The sequence below is a fragment of the Rhinatrema bivittatum genome, chromosome 5 (assembly GCF_901001135.1).
Source record: "Rhinatrema bivittatum chromosome 5, aRhiBiv1.1, whole genome shotgun sequence".
Classification (NCBI taxonomy): Eukaryota; Metazoa; Chordata; class Amphibia; order Gymnophiona; family Rhinatrematidae; genus Rhinatrema; species Rhinatrema bivittatum.
Window position 1 is genome coordinate 353016440 of NC_042619.1, and position 22442 is coordinate 353038881.

Genomic DNA, 22442 nt, shown 5'->3' on the forward strand with positions numbered 1-22442 from the left:
GTCAGTCCTGCGGCTATGGAACACAACCTGGGATCGTTGGCTGAAGGGTCAGCTCTGATCTTCTCAGTGCTCCATAGTGGACACCACCCAGGAGCCTTGAGGGCACCGGACCACTGATCTATAAGAGGCCAAAAACTATTGCCACCCGAAAGCTGCAAGGTCACCCAGGGGCTTCAAGGAGCCCAGCAGTAGGTAGCCTCAGAACAACAAGAGCACTCAATGGTGAACCTGTGCCTAGTCAGCGGTATTCGACATAGTCAAGGCAGTAATGAGAGGCATCAGTGGTCCGAAGGCCTCTATGGTGGCTCTGCACCTTGATGGCCTCAAGAGTGTCTATGGTATTGGGGCACCTTGATGGATCAAGGGCATCTATGGCATAGAGGACCCAGCGGCTTAGATGGTACCGTGGTTACCACAGCATTGAGTGCAGCAAGTGCAGCAAGGACACCAAGGAAGAGTACCATGGTGAGTGCACTGCGTCAGAGTGCATGGCACTGCAGCACAGATGGTATTGTGATATCGAGGGCAGCGTGGCCTCAAGGCATCAGCGGCCTTGAGGGTGTTGACTTGCATTGTATTCCATCCCCTCAATGCTCAAGCCAGTGCAGTGAGACTCCAGTTCCACCGATGCTGATGGCACAGAAGGCCACTATGGCATGAGTGGTCACGCACATCAATGGCAACGAGGGTGACTCTGGACCTAGACGGCATCAAGGGTGAACATGGTACCCGAACATGGGCCTGGTCCCCGACACAGTCCCGACAGATGCGGACGAACTGTGTGCTGGTCACAGCTGTGCATGGACAACCGTTCATGGGCATGGCACAGAGGTGCAGCAGCAAGTTGCAAGCCCAGGCTCCACTCACGCTCTCTTCCAGGGAGACTGCATTGCCAAGGTTGGCAAGCAGGAAGGGAGGCAGCATCACTCAGGACTCCCGCCCATGGAGACTAATTCCTTGAGATGTGGGGAGGATGAGCTCCATGGAATTCCAGCCCAGATAGAACTCTGGCGAGTGCCCAGGCTCAGTGGCCTACACAGATCACCGATAAGACTGCATAAGTCAATCCTATTAGCATCGTGGAAAAAGAAAAACAGACAGAGCAAAGAAAAGACAGATAAAAAAAAACCAACTCCTGCAGTTTTTGTGTTTTGTTTTGTTTTTTAAAGAGACTCTGCCAGGCTGCAGAGGGGAAGTCCACTATGCAGCCAGCAGATAGCTGGAAAGAAAAGGAAAAATAGTTTTATTCTTCTATCTTAAGAAAAAAATGGAAAAAGACAACTGCAGCTCTAGAAAAAAAATAACTTACAAAAACTGAGAAATGAGAGCAAAGCTGAAAACCATGAGCACTCTGATTCCGCGACCACTAGGATCTGTGGGTAAAAAAAAAAAAAGGCTGAGGGACTCTGCTTAGGGGGCAGGCTGAGGACTACAGCTGCACATGCTCAGTAGGGCATGCTGAAAGCTCTATATTTTTTTAGATCAAAGTTCCATGCCAGGGTCCATCTGATGTCACCCATGGGTGATGACTACCATCCTGTTTGTCCTAGAAGAAATTTTTTTTTTTTTTTATACTTTTAATGAACCCTTGATTCAAGTTAACTTTACTCCACCTCAAAGACTGGAATTAAATTTGCCATGTTAAAAAGTATGTGTTGGGTGCCCAGCACTTTACTGCATCAGGGGTTAATATCTAATGCCCTCATCTACATGCAGTGTACATCTGATGGATGCAATCCGGTATGCATTTTTGTTTGGGTGCTCGTTTTGGACACGCTAATCTCCTTATTGCATCGGGTGCTGGTCTAGCGCATCCAAAATGCCCACCTAACCGGGTGTAAGCACACTTTATTGCATCAGCCCCCAGGTGCCTTGGAATTTGAAAAGGGTCTCTGTTGGTCCCCCACAACCTTCTGTGGAGGCATCTGCTGCCAATGTTACTTGGTAAGGACTCAAGATGGAGATGTGCTCCCTCTTGAAGTATAACTGGTTCTAGCCACTAATGCAGATACTGCTTCAAAAACTCCCACCTTGGTGGTCAAGGGCTGAGTTAACTGGTTCCATTGGGAGCAAAGGCAGGTTAGTGAAACTACATGAATTAAAGCTGTTGTATGGCCCAGAACTTCCCTGGCTGTTGCTTGATCTATATTCAGCAGCCAGCCTATATACCAGGGCCCTGAGATTATTCACTCAATCTAAAGGAAGGAAAGCTCTCTTGCAAAGAATCTATAAACACTCCAATGAATATGATTTTCTGAGCAGGAATCTGTGTCGATTTCTCCAAGGTCACCAGGAATCCCAACAACTGTAGAAGCTGACCTGCAGGATCACCATAAGCCAGTTGTCTAGCTAAGGGAAGACCCAGCTTCCCTGCTGCTGAAAATGCACCTCTACTACAGCAAGACACTTGGTAGAGACCTTCAAATACCTCTGAGACCCCGAAGGGGAGTACTTTGTACTGACAGTGAGAGGAGTCCACCATAAAACAGATTGTCAGTGAGAGGATAAGTGCACACTGGCATCCTTTAGATCTAGGGCACATATCCATGGCTCACCTGTAGTTGAAGGGAAGGATTGTGTGGAGGGTGTTCATCTTGAATCTCTCCCAGGTTATATTCCTGTTCAGGATCCTTAAATCCAGAATGGGTCTCAATTCACCAGTTTTTTTGGTGATAAGGAAGTAGTGGGAGTAGAACCAGAGGTGGAACAGGTTTTATTACCCCCTGATTGAGGAGCGACTTCACCTTCAGGCAGAGTTGTGTCGAATGAGATGGATCCAGATTGAAGGCTGAGCGATGAAATAGTATCAGAAACAGGAATAGCAAGTGGTATCCAGACTCCATAATCTTGAGAACCCAGAAGTCTTTGCTGATCTCATGCATTTCTCTAGGTAGCGCTTGATTCTCCCCCTTGCCGGAGTGGGTTTGAAAAGTGGTCAAAAACCGTGGCCCAGGTTTGAGCTGTGCGTGTTGTGTCACTTTTGGTTGGTGACGCTTGCATCTATTTATTTATTTATAACTTATATACAGAGGTTCAATTAACAGAATTATCACTTCGATTTACATTACAACCAGCAAACGACAACAATGACATAGTCTTGTCTTACATTGAACAAGGTGGAGAAACCTGGATAAACATAACTTGGGATAAAACAGTGAAAGTGTTTTGAATTACATTGAACAGAGTGGAGATAAAACTTGTAAAAACAACATATGGGAGAAGGTGAAGTGAAAGCGTGGTGAGATGTACTCGAAGGGTGAAAAAAACCGGTATGGCGGGGTTGGTTAAAGGGGTGAGAAGGGGATGAAAATGGCGGCTTTGTTACAAATACTTAGGATACTTGAGGGAACGCTTAGGTCAGGACAGACAGGTAGGGCTGAGGAGGAAAAGAGTGGTTATGGGAAAGCTTGGCCAAACAGCAGTGTGTTAAGTCTCTTCTTGAAGGTGACTGGACATTGTTCAAGCCTTAGGACAGGTGGGAGCAGGTTCCATTGCTTGGGGCCGGAAGCGGACAAAGCTCTTTTGCTTAAGGATGTTTTGATAGTAGATGCTTGAAGAGTACCTCTCTGGGCTAGTCTTAGAGGACGGGAGGAGGAGTGGAGTTGCAAAGGAATTGTGAGGTCCAGTGGAGTGATGTTGTGAATGGCCTTGTGAGTAACTGTTAATAGTTTATAAAGGATTCTGAACTTTATTGGGAGCCAATGTAACTTTAAAATCGGGGTTATATGGTCCCTTTTATTGGATTTTGTGAGAATCCTTGCGGTTGCGTTCTGTTGCATTGCAGACTGAGCCGGAAGCTGCCGATGCTGCGGAAGTAGAGGCAGAATCTGGTAATGCTGAAACTGCCAGAAGGGGCACCTTTGGAAGTACAATCGTTTAAAAGTGTAGTCGAGTCACCTTTAAGTGGGCTTTGCTCTAAACCTGTGGAGAGGGACTGGACTGCCACATATTTTTATATGAGCAACTGTTACTCTGATTTTGTCCCCAAAGAGATGAACTCCTAGGTAGGGGACATCCACTAGTTTGTCATGATCCACTAGCTCTCAACCAAGCAATCAAATTGAAGCTGAAGAGGAGCAGAACATGGTTAAAAGGTGAGGTGAAAGGCTATTTTAGCCAAAAAAACATCCTTCAAAAATTGGAAGAAGGATCCATCTGAAGAAAATAGGATAAAACATAAGCATTGTCAAGTTAAGTGTAAAACATTGATAAGACAGGCAAAGAGAGAATTTGAAATGAAGTTGGCCATAGAGGCAAAAACTCATAATAAACACTTTAAATATATACAAAGCAAGAAACCTGTGAGTGAGTCGGTTGGACCATTAGATGACAGAGGGGTTAAAGGGGCTCTTAGGGAAGATAAGGCCATTGCAGAAAGACTAAATGAATTCTTTGCTTCCGTGTTTACTAATGAGGATGTTGGGGAGATACCAGTTCCGGAGATGGTTTTCAGGGGTGATGAGTCAGACGAACTGAACGAAATCACTATGAACCTGGAAGATGTAGTAGGCCAGATTGACAAACTAAAGAGTAGCAAATCACCTGGACCGGATGGTATGCATCCTAGGGTACTGAAGGAACTCAAATGAAATTTCTGATCTATTAGTTAAAATTTGTAACCTATCATTAAAATCGTCCATTGTAACTGAAGACTGGAGGGTGGCCAATGTAACCCCAATATTTAAAAAAGGCTCCAGGGGCGATCCGGGTAACTATAGACCAGTGAGCCTAACTTCAGTGCCGGGAAAAATAGTGGAAACTATTCTCAAGATCAAAACCGTAGAGCATAGAGAAAGACATGATTTAATGGAACACGGATTTACCCAAGGGAAGTCTTGCCTAACAAATCTGCTTCATTTTTTTTGAAGGGGTTAATAAACATGTGGATAAAGGTGAACCGGTAGATGTAGTGTATTTGGATTTTCAGAAGGCGATTGACAAAGTCCTTCATGAGAGGCTTCTACAAAAACTAAAAAGTCATGGGATAGGAGGCGATGCCCTTTTGGGGGTTACAAATTGGTTAAAAGACAGGAGAGTAGGATTAAATGGTCAATTTTCTCAGTGGAAAGGGTAAACAGTGGAGTGCCTCAGGGATCTGTACTTGGACCGGTGCCTCCCTCTCTCTCTCATATATATATATAGATAATCACAAGCAGAATGTGATACATTGCAGGAGGACCTTGCAAGTCTGGAAGATTGGGCATCCAAATGGCAGATTAAATTTAATGTGGACAAGTGCAAGGTGTTGCATATAGAGAAAAATAACCCTTGCTGTAGTTACACAATGTTAGGTTCCATATTAGGAGCTACCACCCAGGAAAAAGATCTAGGCATCATAGTGGTAATACTTTAAAATCGTTGGCTCAGTGTGCTGCAGCAGTCAAAAAAGCAAACAGAATGTTAGGAATTATTAGGAAGGGAAAGGTAAATAAAACAGGGAAGGAACACTAACCCAAGACCCTAATAATGAAGGTGACTGAGGAGAAGTCCTCTGTCACCTTGGAGGGGGTTTACTCCAGATGCACATCCTCCAACTGGCTGGACTCTGTTGCCAGCAAGTGTTAAGGACTAGAAATGCTTTGTGGGGGGTTCCGATAGAGTATCAATTTGATCTGGGGATACTGGGACTCCCTTTTGTGAGAGTATACTGATATCCTGGAAAGGAGAGGTTGAAAAGTACCCTCTTTATCCTTAGTTTGACAGGTAAAGAATTTTCAACAGCTCTGCCACTTGTTCCAAAGGCTGATGTGGCCTACGACTGGGCATGGGAAATGGAACATCTTCGTCAAATACCAGTATGGAATCTCCTTGTCCACCTTGTGTTCTGTAAAATTTGAACCAGGGCCAATTAAATGTGAACACAAGGGAACAAATAGGATCTGGTGTATCCAAGCAGAAGCTTTGTTCCAGTAACTAATGGTGAAAAGGCTCGTGAGATTTGAGGTGGTAAGTGAATTAGATCTCCTTCTCCCCCTGGAAAGGTTTCCATATGTGTGTAGTAATCTGTGCCTTAGCAAAAAACTGCACTGGAAGCACTGCAGCCTGTCCAGCGCTCATGGCGTTAATAGCACAGACATTTTCTTGTGCTGGCTACATCTTCGTCTCTGCAGAGTGTTTTTTTTGTTTTTTTGTAAAAAGAACACTTGTGCCTTTTTCTGTTTGCTTGACCCTGAGGACTTGGTCTGTTCTACGAAAGGGGGAGATGTCTTCCTAAGAATTCCTGCTCAACTCGGCACCAGCGGAGCCAGACAAGGTTCCATTCTGGGGACAGAGACTGCGGCTCCTGAGAGATTTATGCAGTTCCTCCATTTTCTACACCCTGAATTTTTGAGAATGGGGAGACATCAGCTGCAACGGTAGCAATTTGCTTGACTGTGGTTGTCAGACAGCAGTAACAGATGTCATATCCATCTAATGGAAAATTTCCTACTGCATATACAGTCTGAATCCACTCACAGTGGGCTTCTCAGAGCTGAATCTTAGGGGTTTTTTTATAGCACTGAAAACTGCTGTTTGAGGGACTGAGGTAGCAAGTCAACAAAGTTGAAAAAATGTAAGATAGTAATGAAGCAAAAAGTACATAGAGAATACATGTCTGATGCTCTGATAATAGACTGAGGGGGCTCATGAAGCAATGCCCAAGTGGAAATTCCCACACATGCTAAGCAGAGCAAAAGCTCTGTGTGTTTAGAAAGAAGGGTCCATGGCTAATTCACAGAGAAAATCTGAGAACACAGAATCACTTCTCTCAACATTCAGGCCATGCAAGCTAGGACTGAATTTTGGGACCAAGTAATATTCCCTGATTCTGCATTACGAGGTTAGAGAAATTCCCCAATTTATTTCCTTGACAAACCACCTTTACAAATAAGTGGGAACAAAACTTATCTTGGTAAAAAAAAAAAGCTATGGATAGCATAAGTCGCTAGCTCTTCTGAGTTTTAGAAGGGACTCTGCAATTAGAGGATTGAAGACCATGCATACAGAATACCCCTTCCCTATTGTAAGCAAAATGTTTCTGATATTAGCCTGCCCTCTGAGCCGCTTCCAGGAACAGAAATCTGAGATTTTACTGTTTAGAAAAGTCACAGATGTGAAATACGTTTAATATATCACTAGTGGAGGTCTAGGATCTAAGTCCGTCTGGACATTCTCCTTTCCTGCCAGACACATGGCTCTTAAGGCTATCCCTTGAGAATTGGCCCAGTTCTTGATTCTGACACGGTCCGGATACTGAAGGAACGGTCCCTTTCCTGCCTGTTTGTTCAGATATAACATGACTACCTGACTGACTGAACTAGGACAATTTCACTGACCAAATCTCTGAAAACCTTTATAACATTCAGTATATTTATGTAGGCTTGTGGCTGCAAAAAATAAAGAAAACTAAAAGATGTGGGTCATCCTACACATGTTCGGCAGAAACACAAAGGAAAGCTCTGGAAGCTTGTGGAGAAGTGATCCATCCTGGTCTCTACTAGATGACATTGCAAATTTGTGGGGACTGCTAGCCTGCTTGGAAAAAAACTTGCAATTTTTATAATAAAGTTTTTTTGTAGTGAGTAAATTCACAAGCATCAAGCTCTTAATACCGAACAGCAAGAGCTAAAGTCTGAACAGTTGAGACACTGAGGAGAGATGGCAGCCAGAGAGGGTTGGGGTGTGTCAATGAAAGAGATCATGTAATACTTAGACAGGGAGAACCTGTCTGCTCCTGAAAGCAGCACGCTGATGATGTACAGGGTACTAATACCTTACTCTGTTCAATACAGTTTAAAAATAGTACAAATTAAAATAATCCTATTGAGTCTATCCTGAGTGTTAAAAGCATACAAAGCAGAAACTGATCAATTCACTTCACCTATGTTAGAAGGTGGGCTCATTGGATGTTTGTCAGTGGAGACAGACTGCTGGAACAAATAGGGAATAGAGGCTGGGTTTTAGGAATTATGGGTGGGTTTTTTTTTTTTTTTAAACATCTCGTTCATTTGCTGGAGCAGAATGGAGAGCTATTCATGAGACCCTGAGATGTGGTTGCTTTGTTGGGATAGCTGTGTTGACATTCTATTTCTGGATAGCATTTGCAGGTAGGTGGGTCTGGGGATGTTATCTTGGGATCCATATCCTGTAATTTTGCTATACCATGCCTTGAGCACTTTTTGTGAAAGGGCATATAAGGAATAGAAAAAAATGTGAAATCCATTACTGCATACTCTAGAGGTGACAGTTTGCTTAGTGTGGTGTATCGTACTAAACATCAATATTGCACAAAACTACGTGGATGGGCGGACTAGATAAGCCATATGTTCTGCCGTCACATTTCTCAAGTTTCTAGGTGTACATGGCTTTTTTTTTTTAAAGAATACATTAGACACAGGAGTCACTGAAGTAGCAAAACTTCACAAATGTACAGAGAAAGAACAGCAGAACCTTGGACTGGTCAGTTGGAATTAAAAAAAAATCAAGCTGATCGAATTATAAAGCCTTGCTTTCTTACCTCTAAATTTTGACATTCCTGAGCAGAATTAGTAGGTAGACCAATCCATTTGATTTCCTTCTTCTCTTTAGAAATAATGTTCATGGCCATAAGTACATTTAAGGCATCATAGACACGGCGTCTAATATTCTTCTGGTCATAAGCCTGGGGAAGACAGAAACTAATATAAAACATATGCTAGTGACAACAAAAACAAACATTTATTTTTTTAAAGATGCACTACAGTAGACATTCTGATATGTGAAGTTTCAAAATGGAAGTTAGGATTCACTTACAGATTCATTTGGTGAAATATGGTTGTCTGTTGTACTGAACTCAGCCACCAGCTCATCTGCCACCTCATTGTAGGATGTGGTTCCTTTCCTCTGTACCTTCTCACAAACCTTCATAGAGAAATGCCTTAAACCCTTGCCATTCTTTTCACCTTTTTTATTCCGCTTCCTATATAATGTTTAAGACATACAGCCATAAGCTTGCCACACTTTTCTGCAATTTATGAACTTAAACCATTTCTAATTCGAATGACTTTAGATAGCACATACATTTTTTTTTTAAACCATAGCTAATGAAGCATCATCAGTCTAGAACTGGCTATGTTGTGTAGTGTTTTAGTCAGATTGTTCTGAGTTATCAATGCCCAGTGGTTCAGATTTGCAACCTAATGAGCACTTTGTATTACCAAATCCTACTGCCAAAAGATCCAATGACTACTATTCAAAACTACAATTCTGTAAATACCACCTTGGTTTGCTACATAACTTGAAAAGAATTCTCTCAAGTAAAGAGCTACCACTATCACTCCATTGACAATAAAGCATACTATTTTACTTGAAGCATTTAACGTTTGCCACTTTCAACATTTTCTGACTTGGCGCAGGGATAGATTCATGACACTAAAAATATTAGTAATAAAGATTTTAAAATCCACAATACACTAAGCAGGACGCTAATAAACTCTTGGTAATATGCCTTTGGCAATACAACTCTGGATTCTGTGAAATATCAACTGCTAATCAAAATCAGGCCTGAACACAGACTGGAGATCTCTATGGGACATTGCACGTTACAGGAATTGGTGTTAATATCTCAGCAAGGGGAATATTTCCTTATGAGTCATGACTCAACCAACAGTTCCCACATGGCATTAGGCTGCTAAATCGCCAACTTTCCTATAAGACATTACTAAAGTTCCATCCAATAAAAATAAAACAGTCTGAGCATAAACTACCACAATGCTTTTCCTAAGAGAAGAAAAGTTATTCTTTGTTCATGATTAAAATTTAACATACAATCAAATAGAACCCTTCGGGAAGCATGTGGCTCTCAGATCAATATGTGGTAGCACTTTTGAGAGTCAGATATGTTTTGAACATTGACAGCCGATAGGCTCCTGCATTACAGCTGCTCTGATTAAACCAGCCCCTGACGAAGATAAAAAAAGTGCTTCAAAAAGCTGCAGAGTCTGGCTGCCGATGAGGCTGCACTTTTGAAACTGAGTTCATCAATCCAGCCTAGTGGTTAGAGCACTGGGCTATGGACCCAGGGAAACCAGAGTTCAAATCCCATTGTTGCTCCTTGTGACCTTGGGTAAGTACTTTACACTCCATTGTCTCAGGTACAAAATTAGACTAAGCCCTGTGGGGAAAGGGAAATACTATAGTACCTGAATGTAATCTACTTTGATACACACTTTGAAGAACCAAAAAGTGAAATATAAAAATCTAAATAAATGAAATAACTCAATTAAGAACAACTTTTTGAAAAAAGGACATGTTTTACTTGCATTTTTAAAAAGTTACCTAAAATATAACCAAGGATCTTGCAGAAATTATATTCTATCCAGATCGATGATTATAAATAATATGGCACTACATATTTTTATATGAGCAAATCAGGTATCAGTGACATGGTATAGGGTTGATGCCCTTGTTTATGAGGTCTGTTGTATGCAAAACCTTTTTGAAATAGGTGACTACTGTTTTTGTAGAGAGATTTTTTGGTCTGTAAAATTTAACAGTAGATTTTTCAACTTGGTTGTAATGTCTATTTGCCAGTAATACCCACTGACAAATATATAAACAGTATGCTAGCCAAGATAGTAAGAAAAGTTAAAATGTTCAAAAATATAGATACAAATTAATGACAGATGTCAATAAGTTACAATAAAGGATTCTCTTGAGAAAAGGGTTGAATGAATAACGTGGGTCCCTGAAGGAAACCTGAAGAACAAAAGTACTGCACTGTATATAAAGGACTTGAACACTGCTCAGTAAATGAATGGCAACAATACACAAAATAACTACATCCAACACAAGTATATCATTTTTTGTCCCAGAGAAACCTTTCCAATACCACTCCTATTCCTACTGTGGAAAGTCAAGTCATCAACTACTAGCATTACATCCAGTTACAATTCTACTACGTATTCAAGGGGAAAAATTGCAACAAACCTAATTGGGGGAATATTTTCAACTTGACAAACCAGGTTTACTATAAAAACATATCCAGTCTTTATATCCCTTTCCTGCAGTAAACTTCTTCATAGCTAACACCGATTTAGGATTACTAAACCTTGCCACATTTAGTGGGAAAAGGTGACAGGGCAAGTCTGGGAATTCGCTTCAATATACTCTATGCTTTTATAATCAATTTGCATGAGCAAAAATCATTTCTGTGAAATTTGAACATTCTTTGTTTGATGTCCTAACAAAGGTATTTCATGTTTAGATTGGTGATTAATATCTTATCAAACTTAAAAGCTAAGCTACATTCAAACACTATGTCCTTCACATGCTCCTTTGAATAAACTTGGAACACAGAGAATCATTGCATAGGTTCACACTTGTGACAGAGGCAACAGCACTGTTTTTATCAAAAGTCTAATACTGGGATGAGGTTTCCTTATTTTCAAATTCTATTCAGGAGCGCTTCTACGTTTGGAAGACTTATGTTAATAGTGACAACTTTGATAAACAAGCCCCATGGAGTATTAAAGGTCCAAATCTATGCTAAGGGCTTAGATTTTTTTTAAATTGTACGAGATATCATAGGTATGGGAGGGAAAGCATAGAGAAGACCCCCCCCCTCCCCGGTCCAGTTGATGAGGAATGCATCCTGAGCTAGGTGCCACGAACTGGGTACATCAAGCAGGTGGTCTGCAACTTCCAATTTTGTTCTGTAGCAAAGAGATTGACGCACGGAAGACCCCAGGATTGAAAGAGTCTGCCACGTCCTGATGAAGCTTCCACTCGTGGGGGAAAAAGATTCTGCTCAGTCTGTCTGCTCTGAAGTTTTTGATGCCCAGCAGGTAAGTGGCCTGTAGGGTGATGGATTTGCTCTCCACCCATTCCAGGATCCTTACGGCCTCTCTGCACAGGTTCCAGGAACAGGACCCTCCTTCCTTGTTGATGTAGAACATGGCGACCTGGTTCTCCGTGTGGACCACAAGAGTCTTCCCTCAAAGCAAGTGTTCAAAAGCCCAGAGCGTTCCGAATGGCACAGAGTTCCAAGAGGTTGATCTGTTGCAACCGTTCCCAGTTGGACCACAGTCCTCGAGTCTGGAGGTGGACACCCCACTCTTTGGTAGAAGCATCGGTGGTGAGGACAGTGTGAGGTACCGGGGGCCGTAGCGGTGCTCTATCGCGAGCACTGGTGTTAGCCACAACGCCAAATCTCGTTTCATACTGGACATGACGGTGACTGGAGTGGAGAGAGGATTGAAGAACTGGCTCCATTGGGACTTCAGACCCCACTGTAGATAATCCAAGATTACGCCTAAGTCTCTCACAGATGGAGCGTTATTGAAAGTAACGTTGGCTGAGTGGGAGGAGGCCGGCAAGATCGGCTGATTTGCAAGATCATCTTGTGAGATGATTAGAATTTCTGTCTTATGAGCGTTCAAGACCAGGTTAAGCGTGGCAAGGAGGTGGTTGATTGCTTGAAGGCAGTTGTTCCAGTAGTTAAAGGTTTTTTGTATAGACACTGATCGGGATGAGAATTTGGATGTCGTTCGCGTACAGAAAATGGGATAGTTTAAGCTTTGTTAAGTAGGTGGTAGAGTGGTAGCAGGTAAATATTGAAGAGTGTGGGTGAGAGAGAGGATCCTTGGGGGACTCCCAAGTTAGAACAGACGGGGGGGGGGGGGATCTTTTAGTGTTAATCCTGTCTTTGAAGCGTTGTTAGACAAGAATGATCTGAACCACCTCAGCGCCGTCCCCTTGATGCCTATGTCTCTCAAGCTTTCTAAAAGGATTGCATGGTTCACCGTATCAAACGCAGCTGAAAGAGAGAGTAGCGCAAGAAGGTAGGTTTGTCCTTTTTCCATGTTTATAAGGATGGTATCTGCAAGGGATATAAGTAGAGTCTCTGTGCTGAGTGTTACGAAATCCATATTGAGAGGGGGGAGAGGATGTTATGTTCAAGGTATTCCGATAGCCGTTTGTTAACAATTTTTTCCATGATTTTAGCAATCAAGGGAAGGTTAGCTATTGGGCGGAAGTTGGCTAGGTCTGTGGGAGGCAGGTTGGGTTTTTTTAGGATGGGTTTAAGAATGGCGAGCTTTAATTGATCTGGTACAAGTCCTTGAGTTAAGGAGAGGTTGATGTTAGAAATTGGCTTTGAAATGGTGTTTGGAACGTTAAAGAGAAGGTTAGTCTGTATTGGGTCTAAAGGGCGAGAGGCTGGTTTCATTTTTTTGAGGATACTTTCTATCTCCACCGAAGATGTTGGTTCGAAAGCTTCAAGCGTTGCGTTATATTGAAGCAGAGTGGGGAGGGCGCTGAGTGGGGGTGTTGCCTAGGGAATGGAGAATGAGGCAGTAAGGTTGGAGATTTTTCTCTCAAAGTATATTGATAGTTCTGTGGCTTTGTTGAGCGCTGACTCGTCCGGAATGGTGGGGGGAGATGGTTTGGTGAGCGCCGAGACATATGCGAATAGGGCTTTCGAGTCGAAGATAAAATGGTGGATATTTTTAGCGAAGAAGTCTTTTTTCGTTCTGAGGATGGCGATCCTATAAGCGTTGAGTAGAGATTTGTAGGCAGTTAAAGAAGCAGTAGACTGGTTTTTGCGCCAAATGTGTTCTTTCTTTCCGAGGTCTTGTTTAAGGGCCTTAAGATCTGAGGTGAACCAAGGTTTTCTGTTAAGAGATGAGGGGCTTAGGACTTTGGTGGATGAAGGACAGGTTTGATCAGCGACTTTTGTGGTGACATTAATCCAGGATGTGACGGCTGCGTCTGCGGTAGAAAGGTCGCGATGAGATAGTTCCTTTCTGAATTGTATTGTGGTCTTAAGGAAATGATTGGGGAGGGTGATCCTTAATCTTCAGCGCAGTGGAAATGACCCTGTGGTCTGACCAAGGGACCGGTGAACAGATTGGCTTGGATGAGAGCGAGATCCCATCGTTGATGAAAATGAGGTCTAAGGTGTGGCTTGCTATATGGGTAGGGCTATTGACAATTTGAGAGAAGCCAAGGTAGCTGAGCAAGGAGAGAAGAGTTTCGGAGTTATGAGATAATGGAGAAGCGTCCACGTGCAAGTTGAAGTCTCCTAATATCACAGCTGGTTTGCCAGCGTTGATGTGCTTCGTTATGAGTTCAATGATGGGAGAGGGGTTGGATTCCAGTGTTCCTGGGGGGGGGGGGCGTAGATTAAGTAGATTTGTAGGTGGTTTGACTTAAAGAGGGCCACTTCTATGTTGTGAGAGGAGTTGGTGAGTTGTAGAGTGAGGCCTAAACCTTTTTTAGCCGCCAGAAGCAGTCCTTCTCTTTTCTTGAGTCTGGGAATGGAGAAAAAGTCGTAGAGATGTGTGGGAAGTTGATTTGTGATTACCGTGTCAGTGGGTTTCAGCCAGGTTTCCATGATGGCACAGATATCTGGACTGACTTCAAGAAGGTAGTCATTTAGGATGTCTGTTTTTTTGGTGAGTGATTGGGCATTGAAAAGTGAGAGGGTGAAGAGGGAAAGGCCTAGCAACAGAGTGATAGGGGAGATCAATATTGGAATAAGCCTCTGTTAGTGAATAAAGCGAGCTGAGGGAATTCTGGAGTTATTATTGCTACATCTTGGGTGATATTTGAGCAAGGGGGTAGTAAGGGTTCCCATATTTGTTGCTAAGCTGCTGTGGGGCGCTAGGGTGGAGTAGTGCTGCCGAGGAGCAGGTACGGGGTGAGTGCAGTTCCTGGTTAGAGGGGAGCCGGTGGGCGCTAGAGTTCGGAACAGTTAACTGGGAGTAGTGCTCGCTGATTCAAAAGATTCAAATGAGTCTTCCGGGTTGCCCTCAGGGGTTGCACGAAGGGGCGCACAAAGGCGCCTGCCTAGGTGCCGCAAAGATTTAAAGCCAGTCGGGGCTGTCCCCCGATTGGCTGAACGGCGGTGGCTTCGGATTGGCTCCGGGGCAAAGAGGAAGCAGCGGCTGAAGTCCCAGGTCGGCCCGCCTCGTGGTCGGCGCTGGCAGCGGCTTGGGGTAAGAGAAATTAAAAGGCCTTACCCCGGCGTGTCTCCGGCGCCGATCGCGCAGGCCTGGTCTCCACAGAAGCCGCGATTGAGCAGGAAGAGCTTAGTACTGCCCTTGCAAATGCTGTGTCCTCCTGAGCCTGGACATCCAGGCGGTAGAACCTGTAGAAGGTGTGAATGGAGGACCATGTCGCTGCCCCACAGATCTCGGCGAGTGACAGCATCCTGGTTTCCGCCCAGGACACTGCCTGGGCTCTAGTAGAATGGGCCTCAACTTGTAGAGGCAAAGGTTTGCCTGCCTCTATGAAGGCCGCCTTGATTACTTCTTTGATCTAGCGGGCTATGGTTGCCCGTGAGGCCGCTTCCCCTTGTTAAGGACGAATAGGTGGTCCGTCTTTCGTACGGACTCAGACCTTTCTAGGTATTGGACTAGGAGTCTGCCGATTTTAAGATGGCAAAGACGGTGCGATTCTTCTGAGTCCTTGTGATCGTCTGGAGATGGCAGCGAGATGGTTTGGTTAGATGGACGTGAAAAACCACTTTTGGGAGGAAGGAGGGGACCTGAGGAACGGTTCTTGGTAGGATAGTGCTTGAAGTTCGGAGATGCGACGGGCCGAACATATTGCCACTAGGAATGCCATCTTCAAGATTAAGAGTCGTAGGGACAGACCTCAGATAGGTCTGAAGGAGGCCCCCGCTAGGAAGTCTAGTACTAGATTGAGGTTCCATAGTGGTACCGGCCACTTTAGGGGTGGTCGAATCTGCTTGACCCCTCTCAGGAAGCGGGAGACATCCGGATGAGATGCTAGGCTGGTGCCTTCCACTTTGGCTCAGAAGCAGGCCAACGCAGCCACCTGAACCTTGGAGTTGAGGGACAAACCCTTCTGTAATCCATCCTGCAGAAATTCCAGGATCGTGGGAATTTTTACTGTCTGTGGAAGGATGTCTCTGTCTTCGCACCAAGCTTCGCATATTCTCCAAATTTGTATGTAGGTCAGTGATGTGGAGAACTTGCGTGCTCAGAGCAAAGTGTCAATCACCGCCCTAGAGTATCCGCTCTTCTTCAGGCGTGTCCTCTCAATGGCCAGACTGTAAGAGAATAGAGTTGGGTCTTCGTGGAAGATCGGGCCTTGCTGAAGCAGATCCCTATGTGGTGGTAGAGGGAGAGGGCTCCCTGTCCCGAGTCTTCGCATGTCTGCGTACCACGGCCTTCTTGGCCAGTCCGGGGCCACTAGAAGTACTAGCCCCCTGTGTTCTCTTGCGGATGATCCTGCCCAGTAGTGGCCACAGGTGGGGGGGGGGGGGGGGGGGGGGGGGGGGGGGGAGAAGGCGTATAGTAGGTCTTCCTGTGGCCAGGTCTGGACGAGGGCATCGATCCCTTGGGATTGTGGTTCTCGTCTGAGACAGAAGAAGTTGGGGACTTGGGCGTTGGACCGGGTTGCCAGGAGATCAATGGCTGGGATTCCCCAGCGGTTTACTATCAACTGGAAGACTGTGGTCGACAGCATCCATTGCCCTGGGTCTAGACTTTCTCTGCTGAGGTAGTCCGCAGTGACGTTGCCTTTCCCGTGATGTAGGAGGCCGATATTCTTTGTAGGTTTACTTCCACCCATGCCTTTAGGGGATCTATTTCCAGGGACACTTGTTGGCTTCTGGTTCCTCCCTGGCAGTTGATGTAGGCAACTGTCGTGGCGTTGTCTGACATGATTCTGACAAATTTGCCTCTGAGTCTGTGACTGAACCGTATGCAGGCTAGTCTCTGACCACCCGGGCTTCCAGTCTGTTGATGTTCCATCCGAACTCTTCCTTGTCCCATTGCCCTGGGCTGTCAGTTCCTGGCAGTGGGCTCCCCACCCTCGTACACTCGAGTCTGTGGTGAGCAAGGTCCAGGTCAGTGGGGATAGTCTTACTCCCTTGCTCTTGTAGCCATCATTGGAGCTGGTTCTGCACCTCTTCCCGGAGCTGGAGGCACATGGAGTAGTCCTGGGACATCGGGTTCCACTGTGACAGTAGGGAGCATTGTAACAGTTGCATGTGAGCTCTTGCCCATGGAACTACTTCCAGGGTTGATGTCATGAGGCAGAGGACTTGGAGGTAGTCCCATACTTTGGGGCGAAGACTTGTTAGCAGGTTTCGCAATTGGTTCGTCAGTTTTTCTCCTCCTTGGAGGAAGAATGACCTTGTCTTGTCTGGTGTTGAACCGGACTCCCAGGTATTCTAGAGACTGAGAGGGCTGTAGACAGCTCTTGTTTGTGTTGACAACCCACCCGAGGTTCTCCAGTAGAACGTTGACTCTGGTGGTCGCCTGATGACTTTCCTCTGGAGATTTTGCCCTGATCAGCCAATCGTCCAGATATGGGTGTACGAGGATTCCCTCTTTCCTCAGTGTCGCTACTACCACCATAATTTTGGTGAACGTCTGAGGGGCTGTAGCGAGCCCAAAGGGTAGCGCCCGGAACTGGTAGTGGTGGTCCAGGATTGCGAAGCGCAGGAAGCGCTGATGCTCGTGATGGACCGGGATTGTGCAGGTATGCTTCTAACAGATCCAGAGATGTAAGGAATTCTCCTGGCTGTATTGCCCTTATGACGGAGTGCAGGGTTTCCATGCAGAAGTGTGGTACCTTCAGGTAGTGGTTGACCGATTTGAGGTCCAGGATGGGGCGGAACGTTCCCTCTTTCTTGGGGACGATAAAATAAATGGAATAGTGCCCAGTATTTTGTTGTTGCGTGGGCACCGGCGTTATGGCCTTTAGGGAGAGCAATTTGGCCAGTGTGGTTTCCACTGCCATCCTTTTGGAGGGTGCGTGGCAAAGAGATTTCACGAACTTGTCCGGAGGGATGTTGTGGAAGTCCAGATAGTATCCCTCTCGAATGATGGTTAGGACCCACTTGTCTGCTGTTATCTCGACCCATCTTTGGTAGAATAGGGCAGGCCTGCCCCCTATGGCTTCTACCTGTGGATGGGTCGGCTGATTCTCATTGTGGGGTGTGGCTGGGGCATGTGCCTGAGCCGGCTCCCCTCTTGTTGTGTTTGTTCCGAAAGGACTGGTCCCTGCCTGCGGGGCGAGGGGCTTGGTATGTACTCTTGTAGGGTCTGAAACGCTGTGATCGTCTGCCCGCAGGTAATCGGGGTGAGGGGCGTTGGCTTTTTGTTCTTGTTCTCCAGTAGCCAAGGTACTGGGGATTCGCCCCATTTGTCAGCTAATTTCTCCAGTTCGCTTCCCGAACAGGAGGGCTCCTTTAAAGGGCATTCTCATGAGTTTCGTCTTGGAAGTCGCGTCGGTTGATCAACCGGAGCCAGAGTTGCCTTCTGGCTGCCACTACGGTTGAGACGCCCCTGGCTGAGTTGCGTACCAGGTCAGAGGTCGCATCCATGAGGAAGGATACCGCTGGTTCTAGTGCTTCGACAGGCATGGCGGCATTCCTGGTCATGGATAAGCAGGCGCGTGTTACCACGGCACAGCAGGCAGCAATCTGTAGTGACATAGCTGATACGTCGAATGACTGTTTAAGGATGGATTCCAGACATCTGTCCTGGGCATCCTTGAGTGCCGCTCCTCCCTCAGTTGGGATGGTAGTGCGCTTTGTGACCATGCAGATCATGGTGACCACTTTGGGGAATGCCAGGAGATCTTTGGCTGAGGGTTTAAGTGGGTAGAGGGCTTCTAGGGCTCGACCGTCTTTGAAACTGGCCTCCAGGGCATCCCATTCCAGGTCGATCAGCTGTTGTATGGCTTGCAGCAGAGGGAAATGGTGGGAGGCCTGACTGAGTCCCTCTAGGAGAGGGTTCGTCTTCGGTTCCCCTGTGTCACCAGTGCCCGGGATGGCGAGCTCCTTCAAACTGTGAGCCACAAGGTCTGATAGCTCATCTTTGGAGAAAAAGCACCTCATGGTTCGGTAAGGTTCCGTTCCTGGAGGGATTTCCCCTTCCTCCAGGGATTCTTTATCCTCGTCCGAGGTGTCCGTGTCCCCTATGGTGAGGCTTTTGGCCGGTAGAGGCATGTCTCTGGGGGGGCCTAGAGGGCCATCTGGGAGAGGCTGTGGTTGTGTCTGGTGGGGCCTAGAGGGCCATCTGGGAGAGGCTGTGGTTGTGTCTGGAGGGGCCTAGAGGGCCATCTGGGAGAGGCTGTGGTTGTGTCATCGGTGGCACCAGTTGCATGTGGACGAAGGTGTGAAGACCTTTAAAGAATTCTACCTAGGAAAAGGATTCTGGGTCTAAATTGAAAGCCGTTGCATCCCCAGGGAGCCCCATTTGGGGGAGGCTCACACTGGGTGTGGAGAGGTCCGGTGTACTATCGGTAGATCCGGATTCCTGTACTGGCTGGGGAGGGCCTTGACCTGGTTCTCCCAGAGCCTCCTTGCACTGTTGGCACAGGGTCGTGGCCTCTTCGTGCTGCGCAGATCTTATGTGGCAGGCTGGGCAGAGAGCTTGTGCTTTGACCTTCATGGCCAGTGGTGCCATGGTTTGTGCGCATAGGGTAGCAGAAAGACCTGTATATTGCGCGTGCCGGGAGGCTTAGTTGTGCGCGTAGGTCGGGATGCACGCGCCGCTGTGCTCATGGATTGAACTTATGCGCCTGGCACCGTTGAGCTTGCGGCTGTGTGCCCTGCCCCCTCGTGCGCGTCACTGTGTGCACAGCACTTATGCATGCGCCGACTAAGTTGTGCGCACGGCTCAGTTAGGCGGACAGGAAGGCAATCAAGGGGAAATGGCGTCGGCGACCACACGAGCAATATGGCGACCACCTCGGAGGGTGTCCACGTGGGAGGGCCCTCGTATCGTATTGGGATCTAGCCCGGACGGGGCTGATCAACCCGATAGCACAGATGCCGACTGGCGATCTGTGTGGCTTTCCGAGCCTTAGAGACCGGAAACTTTTAGAAAGTTTTCTACCTTACTTTGTCTGGGCGTTTCCCGGTTTTGTTCCGGGTGGTCTCTGGCTGTGGGGGGAGAGGGAGGAGTATCTTCATTGCCACGCTCTGTGTTGCACCCGCTACCTCTCAGCCGCTCCCGTTGTCGGGGGCTAAGTCCATGCTGGGAACCGGCTGCAGGACCGAGGCCTATCTGTGAGGGATCACAGAAATCACCTCAGGAATTCTCGACTGGGGGAGGGACCCGTAGGTATCACCGCAGGAGAGTGGGGCTTGTCTGTAGAGGTAAGATTTCTTATTTGGAATTTTCTTTGTTTGAATACTCTAAATGCTGTGCGTGTATAGACTCCCGAACTGCTATGGAGTCTGAGAAATACTGAAGAGCAGAGCTTCCTGCAGGGGTATATGTACTGGTGGTGAAGTCAGATTGAAATCTGTCTCCAACTGCTATCAGGAGCACACTATACCCATTAGTCCTGAGTCCATCTGCTACACGCTAGGAAAACATTTAACACATTTACCCATACTATAGTACTCAAAATTCTAAGGGGATCATAGAACTACCTAGATGTGCATCCTTAACAGATTAACACTGCTCACCCAGCAGACCAAGGCGAGGAGTCTGCAGCCTGGTTCTGTGATGCAAAATGTGTGTTAGGTGTGTGAGGACTTCCTACCAGGATTGTATTTTGCGCTGACGGTCTCTGGGGTGTACCAATAACCTAGAATTAAAACAAGATATGTATTACTTAGGAACACTTACCACCTAAGACATGGAGATAGAATTTTGTTAATCTTTCTGTCCATTTCTAAACATTTATACTTTAGAATCTACAGATGTGCTAAATGTAATTCAGTAAACAGCTTACGATTGGCAGCAGAGCAGCATAAAGGCCTCTTAAGCCTAGTGGCCATCTGACCATCCGAAGCTGAAAACAAATAGCCAAATAAGTGTATGTTCCCCATTGGTCATTGGATTTCTGCCACACTGATTGAAAATCATACATTTCACTGGACCCAAGGTTCTACTACAAATACTCTTGTCAATATTCCCTTGAGGTAGTGATTTCAACCCTCAAGAGAAACGCATAATGTTGAAAACAAATAAATGAAATAGAACTTAATGTTTATTAAAAATGCATGTGCTAAACTTACAACTCCACTCCTACTTAGAAAAAGAATTACTTTGAAGTTCAGTTACTTAAATTGGAATATAGCAAGCTAATACTTTTGTACTATAGTAGTAAACTGAGCATTAGATTATAAAAAAGAAATCTCTTACTCAAGTCCTTACAAAACTTTCCAAAAAACAGATAACACAATTTTCCCCTTCCGTTCCTTTTACAGGATGTTAACATCTCACTAGGAGTTCAATTTCTAAAGTTTTATTTAAGTTTTTAAGCTACATGAGCATGGAAGTAAAAAATTAATTAGCAAGGGACTAAATCCATGATAAATAGGGTCAATAACCCATATCTAACCAATGACACATACAGAATTCATATGGCTCGCTAAGATTGTACAACTAGAAGAGTCAGTATACCATTTTGTGTTAATGGCATGCATGTTTGCAGGTACCTAAAAAAAAAAATATCATGTTCATCATTAAAGGCCAAACAAAAAAACATGTACCACAAAGATTCTATGTGGATATCACCACAAGTTATTTTAAGCATGCTATCCTTTTGCTCTCCTCCTTAACAGGAGGAATGTACTACTTACACCATCACACTATTAGTTGCTAAGAGGGGATTTTTATTATCTGCTTTAAGTCCAGGTGACCTGGTTCACTGTTAATTCGAGCCAAGTTATTGTCCATTAAAATGAAAACATACTACCATAAAAAGCAATAAGAATATGTATTATCCTGCCTTTGTTCACACTTTACATTTCTTGTGCTGCTGGGCATCAATTTTCAGTTTAGTTATTCCAATATTATGGTATTGCAAGTACTAAATATGCATAGATCCACCTTGAGCCAATTTTCTAATAAAAATGCAAGCACAATTGACCAGTATTCATCTCAGAAAATTCTCGGACACGGGTATGTCCTTGTTTGTTATTTACGTCAGAAATTTTGTGTTTTAAATTATAATCTGCCCTGAACTACTTGCCAGGTAGGGCGCAACGTAAACGTTTTGAAATAGAATTTTAGCCAGGTGCATATCATAGCACATTCAACAAATCTCTTCACAGGGAAGGCTCTACCATATGTTTTAACTTTGTTATTCAACATTAAAGAACATTCGAAACCATTATAAACATAACCTTAATATTTTCAGCAAAATCTCTCATTTCCAAACCTAATTCTAGATTAAATTTTTTTTTGTATTATTAACTTTCCTTCCATCTGTTGATGCCATCCCATTTATGTGCATTTGTTTCTCTCCAAATCTTTCGTTTTCTTCCCTGTACGTTTTATTCTTTTCTATATTTCATTGCAATTGCATATACATTTCCTCCTCTCCCCCTGCCTCCTCTCTCACTTTTCTATTTCCCCCTTCATGGTCATCCCTCCTACCTCCATTCCCTTTGTTTTTCATATTCCTCCCACCTCTGTTTGAAAAAGGCTGCTGGCACCACCCAACAACTCCCATGGGTTTTTAAACGCTTACCTTTAAAA

General features: G+C 45.1%; 1 protein-coding gene across 4 annotated transcripts in view; it reads right to left on the reverse strand.

The window, feature by feature from the left end:
- The window catches only part of TFDP1 (transcription factor Dp-1), a 152966-nt gene that overhangs the window by 45463 nt on the left and 85061 nt on the right, over nt 1–22442 (reverse strand). For 3 of the 4 annotated variants that reach the window (XM_029604632.1, XM_029604630.1, XM_029604633.1), the window contains 4 exons: nt 20689–20748; nt 20420–20541; nt 8773–8938; nt 8498–8641 (listed from right to left, as the gene is read on the reverse strand). In XM_029604632.1, coding sequence (XP_029460492.1) covers nt 8498–8641; nt 8773–8938; nt 20420–20541; nt 20689–20748 — 492 coding nt within the window. The remainder of the gene's footprint in view (nt 1–8497; nt 8642–8772; nt 8939–20419; nt 20542–20688; nt 20749–22442) is intronic. The other variant, XM_029604631.1, reaches the window with a different exon arrangement.